Source organism: Camelus bactrianus, chromosome 16, assembly GCF_048773025.1.
Source record: "Camelus bactrianus isolate YW-2024 breed Bactrian camel chromosome 16, ASM4877302v1, whole genome shotgun sequence".
Taxonomy (NCBI): domain Eukaryota; kingdom Metazoa; phylum Chordata; class Mammalia; order Artiodactyla; family Camelidae; genus Camelus; species Camelus bactrianus.
This window is the reverse complement of record NC_133554.1, coordinates 15,441,566-15,454,763: the sequence shown is the minus strand read 5'-3', so window position 1 is coordinate 15,454,763 and position 13,198 is coordinate 15,441,566. Positions and strand designations below refer to the sequence as shown.

Genomic DNA, 13,198 nt, shown 5'->3' with positions numbered 1-13,198 from the left:
AAAAGCCTGCTGTCAACAGCAAAAATGTCCAAACCCCTTAGCTTCCACTGCTCCTGAATATAGAGCCAAAGTGTTCTGAATCATTCTCTTCTGAATCATTTCAAGTTTTCCCTGCAGCTAGACTCATCCATTCACTTCAAGTGCTTCCTGACACTTACTACGCGGCAGGCCCTGAGCTGGGTGATGAAGATGAACAAGCCGTGGTCCCTGCCCTCTCGGAGGTCACCGTCTGGTGGGGCAGACACACTCGACCGTGGAGGAGTGAAATCCACTCAGTGATGCAGGGACAGGGCTTCAGTGTAGGCTTCATGGGGTGCGGTGGGACACTGTGTCTGAAGTGAGTTTAAAAGGATAAACAGGACTGCCAGGTATTCCAGATGTGGGGAGCAGGACCGGGAAATGGTACGGACTGAAAGTGGCTTCAGACGGTCAGGCAGGGAGGGGGAAGTGATGAGGTTGCCACTGTGGGCAGAGCCCCACCTTGGAAGGCTTCCCACCTTGCAAGGTGCCTGGACTTGATCTTGTAGGCAATGGGAGCCACTGTGATTGATGATGAACCGCATCTGAGGCCGTGCAGCTCAACTGGTGATAGCCGTCTGGCCTCCATTGGCTCCCACATGGAAAACTGCTCTAGTCAGACCTAAACTGCTGCCCTGCCTCTCTCTTGTGCCATCACAGTCCCTTCTCCACAAGCAGGAGCAAGAGGGATCTTCTTAACCTATAAATAAGCCATGACACCATCCTGCTCAAAAAACACCTTCACAGCATCCCAGCATTCCTGGGACAAAATTCAAACTTTTCGCCAAGGTCCACAAGGCCAAGCACAATCCGGCCCCCGTTCTCCTCTCCAGGCGGAGAGACAAGGGGCATGTGAGGTCCAGGAAGTGAGAGTCTTTCCAATTCATTCATTTGAAAAAATGCTGCACTCCTGCTGTGTGGAAGCCCCTTCTAGGGATCTGAGATACGGCGTCAGACAAAACAGAAATCCCTGCCTTAGCAGAGCTTTCCATGTAGTGAGAGAAAGAAATTATGAGTAGGCAGAAGCAAAGACCTGCTGAGAGACTTATAAGCAAAGCCTCAGTGACGGCTGGTGAGTGAGGACAAGGGTAAGCGGAGGTTTAAACGGATCTAGGCCAGGGGTCTGCCCGTGGCTGAGGCCTCACAGCAGCACAGAACCAACCCTGGGCCTGAGGCTCAGAGCTGCGGATGGCAGCGAGGAGCACGGAGGAGATCCTCTGCCCTGCAGGTCCTAGGGGCAGGAGATAGGGGCCAGCCCCCAACTCTTAGGAGGACTCTGACTCCTGCCAGTGGGAAATGAAGCCTACCCATCCACTTTTGAAGGCACTGTTTTAGTCACTGGCTCCTTCACTGCACTGAGCCCCACCCACCCGGATCAGGACCATAAGGCTCACCAGCACCCATCATCTTCTCTCTCCTTCCAGGATGCACAGCTATGGTGCACTTCCCAGCCTCCCTGCAGTGAAGAGGTGACTGGACTCTGGCCGTTCACTTCAGGTAGTCCCTAAACCCCATCGTGTGTCCTTCCATGCTTTCTCTTGCTCACTGACCAGCAATGCAGAGGACACAGTGGGAGACTGAGGCCTGGGGGATGGCAGAGCCATGGAAGGGAGGAATGCAGAACACTGTGAATGCCCCTCTCCGACGCACACGCACGAGACTGCAATGCGAGTGAGTAACACCTCCGTTGTGTGAAGCACTGAAAATTCTGAAAATTTACCCATGCTGGCCAATAGGTGCTCATGCTTATTAAATGTTTATTAGAAGTCCTGAGCAAAAATAACTTCCCCGAAGTCCCTCTAACCTTGGCAGATAGGGCAAGGCGTTTGGGAAACCTCTTCCTCCATTGACAGACGGTTTGGCCCACCAATGAAGAGTCCTGCCTAGATCAGATTTTCCCTCTACAGCAAAGCGCCCCCAGGGGGACCCTGTTGGGAAGTCATGATCAAGGTGCACCTACCTTTCCACCATGTACTCCAGGTTGGCCAGCCTCGCTTCCCCTGTGGAGATGATGTGGATGGCGTAGGAGCTGAGGGAACGGTGGATAAAGCCCCGAGTATGCAGGTATCTCAGGGCATCGGAGATCTGGAGCAGCAGGTGCACAATCACCTCCATGTGCAGCACCGGGAACTGGGACCGCTGCCAACAGGGGATCAAATGGCCAGAACAAAGGGGACTGGGCCCCAGCGTCCCCCAGGTACTGCAGAATGCTTTGTCATTTCCAAAGTCTTTTCAACTGACCTTCACGAGCTAACTAGTGTCCCCATCCTATAGCTGGGTAACCTAAAGCTCAGTAAGGTTAAGTGATGGCCTTACGGTCCCACTGATCCAGGCCTCCTGGCTCAAAACCTGGGTTCCTTTCCCTCAGCAAAGCTGCTTCACACCAAGAAAAAGGAAGGAAAGTCCTCAAAGTCTGGTACACGCCTCCAGTGCGGGAGCCACCACCATCACCTGCCCTGACCTGCCCCGATCCCCAGCCAAGCCTGCGCTGTGGGAGAACCTGGACGCTTCAAGGACAATTCAGCCCCTCCCGTGGGTCAGATGACCTAGAAAGTTTCTCCTAAGAGGACAGAAATACCCTCACACCAAGGCACCCAGCTGATTAAAGTCATTTCATGCCTCTCCCCAGAGAAGTGGCTTTATAAGTTAATGCCCTCACCGGAGGAAAGGAAGGGGGAATACAACACCAGGAGGTGGCGCTCAGGCAGGAGGAGCGGCTAGCCATTTCGGGGAAGGGCCCTTCCTGGAAGGTTTCTTCTCACTCCTGCCCAGGGTCTTTAGAACAAAGGCGTGGAGAGAGGAAAACAAATCTTTCAGGACCTGAGATGTGAAGCCACATCTCAGCGCATTTCCCAGGGAGTCTGTGGGCCAGGGAAGATGACGCCACCCGCCCCAGGAAACCTGAAAAGCGACAGGGGACTGATAAAGGCTTGCATATAAACAGACAGCTCTCTAAGGTAAAGGGCCTGTGGGGCACAAGTGAACATACAGGGAAATCAGGCCAGGCTGTTTGATTACAGGTTGCTCAAAGTGTGGTTATGTGTTTTCTGGCTCTACTGAGCCCTCTGATGTCTGATAAAGAAGCAGGACTAACAATAATAAAGTCACACTAGTTCCAGTGTGCTTATCGGCCTTAAATGATGCATTATGTAGCCCCCATAAAGTAAAGAATTAAGAGATTTATCTTCCATGCATGCACAAATGGGAACTCTACTCCTGGGGGAGAAGGAAGAGGGAGGGAGGGAGAACTGGGGAGGGCAGCAAGGGAAGAATCCATGGAAACGGCCACTTACCCGTTCATGGAGGACAGAGAACAGCGAGCCAACTGTGATGCGCTCGTATACAAGGCGGGTCTTCTCCAGGTCCTGGGATAGGCACACGGCCATCAGCTGCAGCAGGTGGGGGTGCCGCAACTTGCTGCAGAAGAAAAGAATCTTCAGGTGAGGCAAAGAGAAGGAGGACATGATGAAAAAATGGGTGCTTTCCTTTCTTCTCAGCCCCTTGAATGCATTCCAAACAAATACCATTTGCACACAGTGGTTTTCTAAAAAAGCAGGGTGGGGTGGGGTAAGGTATCTCTGTTGGTGGAATCCTTGGCCCCTCACTGGTCAGAACCTGATGACTTAGAGTCATCAATGACAAAGTCACTAAGAGCTACTGAGGAAGGCACTTTACGTACAGCATCTGGATCCTAACAACCAGCTCCAAGAAAGGCATAATGACACGTATCCTTATTTCAGAGATGAGGAAACCAAGGGAGATGTCAGGAACTTGCCCAACGTCACACACGCCACTCAGCCTCACATCAAAATCCATGCTGTGTCCATGAGCCTTTCCAGCCTCTTTGGGTCCCTTTAGGCTGACTTCCCCAAAAGGACAGGTTTGGCCTCTTACAGGAGCTGAGTGACCTCCTCTGGAGAGAACTCGACGAGCCAGGGTCCATTCCAAGGCCTCAGCAGCCCTGGTATGAAACCAAGAATGGAGCTCCTGCCCCAGCAAGAAACCTAAGGTACTGAGACCCATGGGCGTGTCCTCAAAGGCAGAGACATGGTTCCTCAGACGGGTGGGTCTCAAGCACAGCCATGCTCTATAACAACAGGACAGCGCATGCTGTCCTGATGGGCACAGGGCCCAAAATGTGGGGGCCTCGGGGGCTGCAGGAGAGCCAGCCAGGCCTGAGGGCTGGACCTCAGAGACCTGTGTTTTGCGGAGTCCGTCAGCTGACAGAATTGAGCCCCCTGTACCACCACCATCCCCACCCCTCAGGTTATTCCTTAATTCTTCTTTCTTGGCAGCCCTTGGAAGTCAGATCAACCAACAATGAGGAAATGCTGAGGCTGAGGGTGGCCAGTCTCCACACCTTGAGGACAGCCCTGCACAGCCCTGAACTTGGGTCTGTAAAGAGACCTGGACACGAAGTGCCCTGGGGTTTCCTCCTCACCTGCTGTGCTCTTGCTCAGCAATTAACAAGTCAGCCAGCCGCAACCTGCTGCAGTGCGGGTGGGTGGGGAAGCTCAGCTCCTTCACTGTCACCCTGCTCCCATTCCACGTCAGGCTGCAAGGGCAGGAGAGAGGTACGAGGGGGAGTGAGCAGCCACTTCTTCAGTGAGGAGCCCTCCGGCCAGAGATCGGAGAAGCAGTGTTGACCCAGATTCTGTAAGCCCCCCACCCCAGCACTACTAGGTCCTCCCTCCTCCTCCCTCCAGGTCCTCAGGAACTTAGTTCAGGTGGCACAAAGCCACTGAAGGATTTAAGGGAGGGAGTGACTTGATCAGGTTTGTATTTTAGAAAGACAACTGTACCAGCAGCATGGGGAGTGGTAGGGCGCAGGTGGTCTGGAGGATGAGAGGCCAGTTAGGAGGCTAGCCCGGGGAGGGACAGTGAGGAGGTGGGCCAAGGCCACAGCACGGATGGAGGACAAGGGGAACAGCAACACATCTGTGGCACGGGCAGGAAAGCAAGCGGCGTATGTGCAGGGGGTCCGGAGCCCCGCGAGTCTGCACAGGCCTTTTCAGAAGGGTGTTTCTGCTAAGCAGGGAGCCCAGAGCAGCCAGGCTCAAGAAGGACAAGAGAACCTGGCCAGGACAACTCCTGCAACCCCTCAGGAGGCAGGTCTCTGGGGACTGAGAACAGCCCAGGGACCATTGTCACAGGTGGATCCTGTTACTGCTGCCTCCGCTGCGTTTGGCAGGTGAGAGGCACCAGCTGATGCCTGCAGGGCTCCAGTGCCCTTTGGTATCAGAGGTCAGTCACCGCTACACTGCTCTAATTCTCTAGAGAGCAGAGAGGTGGAAACACTGTCGTGAGTCCACTTTCAGGGCCATTTGGTCGGGGGCCCATTTGGCCAGCTCTGTAGACATTTTGGTTGTCACAACCACAAATGCAGGAGATGGGGGCAAAGAGAGCTGCTCCCGGCGTCCAGGGAGTAGAGACCAGGGACACCCCTAAACATCCTACAAGGCACAGGACCACCCCCAACCACAAGGGCTAACAAAAATGTCAACCATGTCCAGGTTGAGGAATCCTGATTTAGACACCTGCTTTTCAGTGTGTCCTTGTGTTTGGGCAGAAACCCTCCACACACGAGGAACTCACACATTTTTCCTGTGGCACTAAAACAGACCTCCCACTGGGCAGCTCCCGCTTACTTGGTCATGACCATGTAGGGTCCACTGAAGAAAGAGAAGGTGGGCTCATCATCAGCTTGAATCACTTCTTTTTCTCCAATTATTGGAAGAGATCCTAGGTAGGCCAGCTGCGTTCCCCCTGTAAGATAAAACTGAAAGCAAAAAATTAGAGCACAGCTTCAGATGGTGAGGAAAAAAGAGAAAAAAGTAAAATGCCTCCAGAATTCTATCAGCCAGCTAAAAATAATGATATCTACTATTTACCAATTTGCTAAATACTCCTATACACTGGACATAATTCCTTTTTATTATCTTTAATCATCTAAGAAATCCTGCAAGGTTATCATACTTTTTCCCTTTGGCTAGTGAGGAAACTGAGGCTCATGGAAATAGGCCAGATGCCTGCCTGAAGCACCAGGCTGGGGCTCAGGGGCCTCTTGTGTCCTCCACAGACCCCAGGCCTGTGTGCAGCCAAAGCCAACATTCCTTTCCCCCACCCCACCCCACCCCAGGCTGCCTCGGCACAACCAGCAGACTCAGGGGTGGGGGCTGAGCTGTCAGCAAACGCCACCCAGCCACCCAGCAACATTTCCCAACGGTCTCTTTGATGAGCAGAACCGAGGATCTCCAAAATACTGTTTTCCCTCAGAAGATTTCTCAGTGTAAAAATCCCAGTTTCTTAAAGGCATTCCAACAATGCTCAAAAATTGGTAAGAGGACAAGGTCAGTCACAGATAAGACCCAGGAGGTCAGCTTTCTGCCTCCCTTCAGAACACGTCTGGGGCCTTCACTGGGAATTAAAGGATCATTTTTCTAAACTCCCCATATCCAGCCCAAAGTCCTTCAAGGGACTTTTCAAGGGTTTTCACCATTCTTCAGTGAGGACAGGAACACTAAGAGGTACTTATCCTGTGAAAGCAGTAAAGAAAGAAACACTTTGGAGAGGAAAAGTAAGGAGGAGTTGGACAAAGTCATGGGACATGGGGCCAGGGCCAGGTATCCCCCAGTTAGTCCTGCAAACACTGGCTGTCGGTGACAACCTCTTACCTTTCCAAAGCCAAAGCTGTAGATATTTTGGGCAGAAATGACTCCAGCTTTAAGCAGTCGGTTAGGAGAGCCATTAGGGTTTCTAGAAATATTTAAAAGAGGGGGAGAAAAGTAAGGATTAATTACCCAAACCAGAGCAACAATGCTGAACCAAGTTGTCAAAATGTGTGGTTGGTTTTGTCTTTACTCTTTGACAGTGGAACTGCAGATGCTGTAACAGCCAGCCTCTGAGAGGGCCCCCATGACCCCCACCTCCTGGTATTCATGCCCTTGGGTAGCCACTCACAGGTCAGAGAGGGCTGACCTGTTAATCCAGCAGGATATTACAGAAATGATACAGTGCTGTGAGTTCCAAGGCTAGACCCAGCAGAGCATCTGCCCTGATGTCTCTTGGATCATGTGCTCTGGAGGAGGCCAGCTGCCATATTGTGGGGCCACTCCAGCAGCCCAATGGGGAGGCCCAACATCCAACACCAATTTGTCAGCCATGCAAGTGAACCATCTTGGAACTGGATCCTGCAGCCCCAGTCAAGCCTTCAGATGACTGCAGCCCAAGCTACAGCTTGACTACATCCTCATGAGAAACCCTGAGCCAGAACAACCCAGCTAAGCCAGTCCCTGATTTCTGACCCACAGAAACAGTATGAGACACAAATATTTATTATTGTTTGAAGCTGCCAAGTTTGGGGAGATGATTCATTATGCAGCAATAGATAATGATGACAGATGGTCAAAACTGGAAAGAACCATACATAAGGCGTATCTTGTCCAACTTTCTCATTTTTCAGATGGGAAAAATGGGGCCAGAAAAGGGTAACCTGAGGTCACCAAACAGCAGCAGGGATTGGGCTTTGGCCCTACTAAAGGAACTTGGTCTGCCAAGATCCTAACGCTGGCAGAAGAGGAGGTATGAGAGATGGAAGAAGCTGGATCACGAAGAGGCTCCAAGGCCAGATGAGGGATTTGGGAGTTTATCCTAGTAGCCATGGGGAAGACCCTAAGAGGGTTTTTAGCAGAGAATGGCATAGTTTGATTTCCATTTTTAAAAGGTCATTCTGGATGCTGAGTAAAGAACCAAGGTGGGCAAGAGCGGCAGCAGGGAGAGCAGTTAGGAGTCACTTGTCCTCGGGGAATCACTAACTCATCTTGCCTGAGAAGCCAGTGGCATCCAGGTCATGCGAGGAAAACCAGGATGCATGTGCACAGAATGGGATGGGGGAGCCTGTGAAGACTGTGACAAGTCTAGTCACACTGATCACAAGAAAAGATGCCATCAGAGAAAATCAAAATGGAAAGAATTCTCCACAAATATACCCTAAGTCAATAAAGCCCAGGGAATTCAAAACTTAACTCCCTGAGGGTGGAGAGAAACCTGGATGGAGCCCCACTCCTGTAGCTGTGATGGGGGCAGGGGAAGCTGCCCACCCAGGCGGCACCAAGTCTTACACCAGCTTAAAACAGCCCAAGGAACCTTAAATTAAGCACTTATCAATAAGGGAATATGCCTCCGGTGGTTCAGAGATGACAAAAAAAGCTAGCCACTTGCTATGCTGAGAAAGGGTTTTCTGCTGGGCACCCCAGACCTGAAATGTTCCTCCCTTGTTAACCGTAGGATGGTTCCCACTGGAGCCCAGAACTCATTTCCCTCAGACATTCTTGGAAATACGAGGACAACCGAAGGTTTTCAGAGGACACATCCTCTCCTTCCAAGCTCACCCCTTTGGGTGGGCCAGATGCTGGAAGGGACTGATGTGGAGGGGACAGAGGTGGCCCCAGCTGCAGGGCTCCCACGAGCAAGGCTGGGGTGATGCAGAACATCCCACTCTGCTTAAGGCAGCACTCACCCTGGCATGAGGCCCCCAAACCGGGGCAGGCTACAGATGAGCCGCTGTGGGGAGTCAATCTTCTTCAGGAGGTCATAGGAGAAGCCCTGGATGATGGTCTGCATGTGCAGGGCGCAGCGGTGCATGAACTCCACCATCTGCAACACACGGCAGAGACACTCAATGCCAGCTCGGCTAATGGCCACCCTGGCCTTCGATGGGGCTGGAATGGACTGAGGTGAATGGTCTGAGGAGCCAGGAGGCTCTGACAGGGAAACCTCTGGGAAGGGAAGGGCCCAAGTGACTTCCTAAAGATACGGAATGAGATGATTCCACTTTCAGGGAGATGAGTTGGCAATAACTTCCTCCAACTCCCTCCCCATTTAACAGATGAGGAAACTGAGGCAGGAGGAGTAAAATTACTTGTCCAAGGCACAAGAGCTAAGGAGCAGGAGAACCAGAGGGGGCGGGGCCTCTCCTATCTCCCCCTTCCCTCCATGTGCCCAGCACTATGCATGCTCTGTGTTCTTTACATTTGTTAGGTTATTTAGTCCTCATTAAAACACATTACACTTGCTAGTGTGCAGCCACAGGCAAGGTACTTAATGCCAATGCACCTCAGTTTCCCCATCTGTAAAATGGGGGCAACAACAGTACTGACCTGAGAGGGTTGTTGTAAAGATTGCACGAGTTAATATTTAGCTAATTTAATTCAGAATGTCTAATGCATGGTAGGTGCTAGTTAAGGGTCAGACAATTACAATTGTTCTCCCTCCCCACTGACTGGATGACCAGAAAATTTCACTAGACTTGCCCAAGGTTTTACAGCTGATTAACTTGCTCCAGCCCAGGCCTGTGTGTCCAGAGCCAATGACAAGGCCACTGCAAGCTGTGTGCTGCCCCCAGGACCAGCCTCTGCCCTGGGCTCCTGACCCCCAGCCCAGCGCTCTGCCTCAGGTGTGGCTGCGGTGGGCCCACACTTACCGCGGTGCTGCGTTCCTTGTCTGCTGCCAGGGCCCAGGTTTGCGGGTTTCGACCATTCTCATCGTGGAGTCGAAGATCACCCCCTGCATCCAGCAGTTTGCTGAGGATCCACTGATTGCCTGAAAATGCTGCTGCGTGGACAGGGGTGCTCCCATCAAAGCAGCGGCTATGGGGGAGGTTACAATGAGTGTCCATGGCAACACTCCTCCCCTTCCACGGGTAACACAGGACTCCCTTTCCACAAAGGCCACTTTTGGTGGTGAGGGTGGTAAAAACACCTTGTGAGGCCCCTGTCTGGGCCAATGTATCCTCTTTTTCCACCTTACCTCCACCTTCAAGGTGGTACTATTTCTCAATTTATAGATGAGGAAACAAAAGGGCAAAGCCGAGATTCACACCCAGGTATGGGTCTGGTCTGAAATTCAATGTTCTTTCCCCACTGCCCCCTGACACTGGCTGCCCTGAAACAATTTCTTCATATCTGTAGTGTCCTGTGATCAGGCTGGTGAAGCACAACCTAACCAGAGACCATCTCTCTCACGTGAGAATGCCTGGATCTCCCCAGCTCTATGCTAGAGGCCCACAAAACTTGGCATCAGCGATCTGGTCAAGGATCTACAACTCAGAAAAATTTAACCAAAGCCAATAAAATGAGATACGAAGGGACAGCCTAAAGGATACAGCTAGACGTATTATGCAGCTGTGGTTTCCTAACCTGGTTGCACATCAGAATCACCTAGAAAGCTTGCTCTCTTTAATTGAAAAAGAAGCACAAACAGGAGGAGGAAAGAGAGGCAGAGGAAGACATAAAATCAAAAAGGAGGAAAAGGAGAAGAACGATTAAGTCTCCCAACTCCAGACCCCAATTCCCTTGCCCAGAGGCAACTACTGTTACAAGTGTTTGTATCCTTCCAGAAATTCCCTATACATATACAGGTAGGAATAAGAATATGTCATGTTAACTGTTCTGCATTTAAATTTTTTCATTTAACAATATACCTTGTATGTCATGTTAACTGTTCTGCATTTAAATTTTTTCATTTAACAATATACCTTGGAGAAACTTCCACGTGAGAACATACAAACCACCTCAATTCTTTTTAACAGCTGCATAGTATTCCAACGTATGGATGTAGCACAGTTTAGTTAATAAGCCACTGGAATATTTTTCAAAAACACAGATGGCTCAGATTACACGGCAGACTGGGTCAGAATCTGCAGGCAAGGGGCCCAGGAATGTGTGCTTTTTCCAAGTTCCCCAGGTGATGCCAATAAAGCTGGCCAGGGAACACCTGGGATAGCTCATTGTGAGCTTTCTCCTACTGCTGAGTCTAAAAAGCAGTCCAGCACACTGCACTATGGGAACAGTAATATCCTCTACGCTTTAAAAATAAATGTGCGTGTTTTACAGCCTTCTGATCATTCTTTCTATTAACAGTAAGAGAGCTGGGTAGGGAGAGGGAAGACATTCTTTTTCATTTCTCTTGAATGCTAAGGAAGAAAGGAATAATGGTTTTTATACCCAACTAAACCTTACAAGGGAATCCAGGTCCAAGTGGTATTAAAATGTGTATTGTTTCATTAATTTACCCTAAAGGTTGAAAACCGGAGGCCCACAGACTAATCTGGCTACCCAGAGACATGTTTTATTTGGTCCACACAGTGTTTCAAAAAAAGAATTTAAAGTAACGGGCAGTATTTAATACTTTAGAGATTTCGCATTAACAATTGGGATTTTCAACCTCTTGGAAATTGGGAAGATCTGGCCTCCCTGGCTCCCTTTCCTGCCAACTGCAACAGAAGCTCCTTAGACAGAGCCTGTACCCAGTGACCCTGCTTGGTCCTCCAAGCACCTGACTCCGTGACCTCAGTAAGCCCAGGCCATCACAGCATTTCCATTGAGAACTCAGGAATACAACCTCCCCCCAGAAATCTCCCTTCACGTTGATGGAAGATATTTTTTAAGTATATGAAGGCATTCCCGTCACAAAATAAAAATCCGATTTGCCTTCCTCTCCTTGATATCGCCTTTTCCCACCTCCTCCAGCATCACGGGGGACTTCTAAGAAGGGAACTCCTCAGTTTTTCAGGTGCTGAGCTCCTGGTCTCAGTCCTATCATTAATACAAATGCACCACGACAGGCCAGTCATTTAAACCTCCCGGGCATCAGTCCCCTAATCTGGAATATTAAAGATTTGAATGATTTGTTCTTTAAAGAACCCAGCTCTAAGTTTCCACAAAGCAGATGAATGGGAAATGCTGCATTTTTGCTGAGGAACTGCAGGGCTAATATGGCCTCTCCACATAGCTGTTAACTGCAAACATCAAGTGAGAGAGCCCTTTATTTCTGAGCTTTGAAATTAAATACTGATACAGTAGAAACAGAGTTTATATGAATCCAGAAAAATTTTGGGAGGAAACAGCAAAATGTTCACTGTGTTATCTCTGAATTACAGAATTCTCACACTGATTGGTTTTTTTTCTTTATACTTTTCCAAGCTTCCAAGTTTTTTCCCACTAAGCAAAGTCATAACAAAAACAAGCTTCCAACATCAATACTTCTTTAAAAAATACATTAAGCAGGGTCTCCTTATGTAAGATGCAAAAGCTATTTTATGACTTATGATTGTTCATATTCTAGCATTCCTGTGAAAATCAGCTGGAATCAAGTAAATGCTCAAAACTTGTTTCTGGTTCTGTCCAGTGGGAACTGCAAAAATACCTGCTGTCCTCTGTCAAAGAGGTGGTTGTAAAGCTCTAGCGAGCTAGTGTGTGGGAAAGCCCTGGGAAAAGCAAAAGCCCTATATAAAGAGAAGAAATGTTTTCTTGTAGTGGATTCATTACATTGGGTTGCTGTTCCATATTAAAATTTGGACCTACTATTACTCAGATTCTTTTAAACCACCACTGCAAAAGTCATCCTGACGAAGTGATGCCAAGTATATTAATTTGTGGAGAACTTGGTTGTGGGATATGTTAAAGTGCTTAAGCAAATCATAAATTATAATGTGGGGTGGAACTATATAAACAGTACTTGTTAATGACTAATTAATGACTAGTAAGTTTCTCTTATTTCAGAAGGTCTAATAAAATTGGAAAAAATTTTATTAGCAGTGAAAATAATGTTTCAACATAAGTATACAAAGTATTTCACTGATACAAATTAGTAGAGGAACTTTTAATATGTTGTCAAATTAGTTTCCAAATGCCCCAACTCATCCTGAGAGCATATTTTCTAGACAGCGATGTTATTGTACTTACTGATTTGGATCTGATCCATAATCCACCAGGATATCAACTAATTTTGTAAGGCCTAATAATGCAGCAATGAAAAGTGGTGTTTGGCCCAGGGAGTTAACTGCATCAACATAAACTCCTGCAAAGCAAATACCAGAATCAATACCAATGTAAGGAAATCTCTTGAGATAAAACTTGTGAAATTCATATTAGGGAATTCTTTTATACAGTACTTTATCACTACTGCAAATTTATCTTTTTAAAAAGGAAAAATAAAAGCTTTCATTAGTCATAGTAACAGAAAAGGCCATACATAGATCAACAAGAAAGCAACCATAGTGTTTACATATCTACAAAATTTATTTACAGAAAGTTGCACTGAAACATTTCACCACACTCTGGTATGCTAAGAAAAATAAAAGGGATTAAGATTGTTCTGTCTTCATAAGGCATGAAAAAGG

The 13,198-nt window shown here is 48.7% G+C and overlaps 1 protein-coding gene across 7 annotated transcripts in view; it reads right to left on the bottom strand.

Moving 5' to 3' along the window:
* TEX14 (testis expressed 14, intercellular bridge forming factor) overlaps window positions 1-13,198 on the bottom strand; it is a 126,153-nt gene that overhangs the window by 35,145 nt on the left and 77,810 nt on the right. For all 7 annotated transcript variants that reach the window (XM_074342715.1, XM_045513762.2, XM_074342713.1 and 4 more), the window contains 8 exons: window positions 12,762-12,876; window positions 9,500-9,665; window positions 8,537-8,673; window positions 6,693-6,774; window positions 5,667-5,797; window positions 4,460-4,573; window positions 3,312-3,435; window positions 1,979-2,157 (listed from right to left, as the gene is read on the bottom strand). In XM_074342715.1, the coding sequence (XP_074198816.1) occupies window positions 1,979-2,157; window positions 3,312-3,435; window positions 4,460-4,573; window positions 5,667-5,797; window positions 6,693-6,774; window positions 8,537-8,673; window positions 9,500-9,665; window positions 12,762-12,876 (1,048 nt within the window). The remainder of the gene's footprint in view (window positions 1-1,978; window positions 2,158-3,311; window positions 3,436-4,459; window positions 4,574-5,666; window positions 5,798-6,692; window positions 6,775-8,536; window positions 8,674-9,499; window positions 9,666-12,761; window positions 12,877-13,198) is intronic.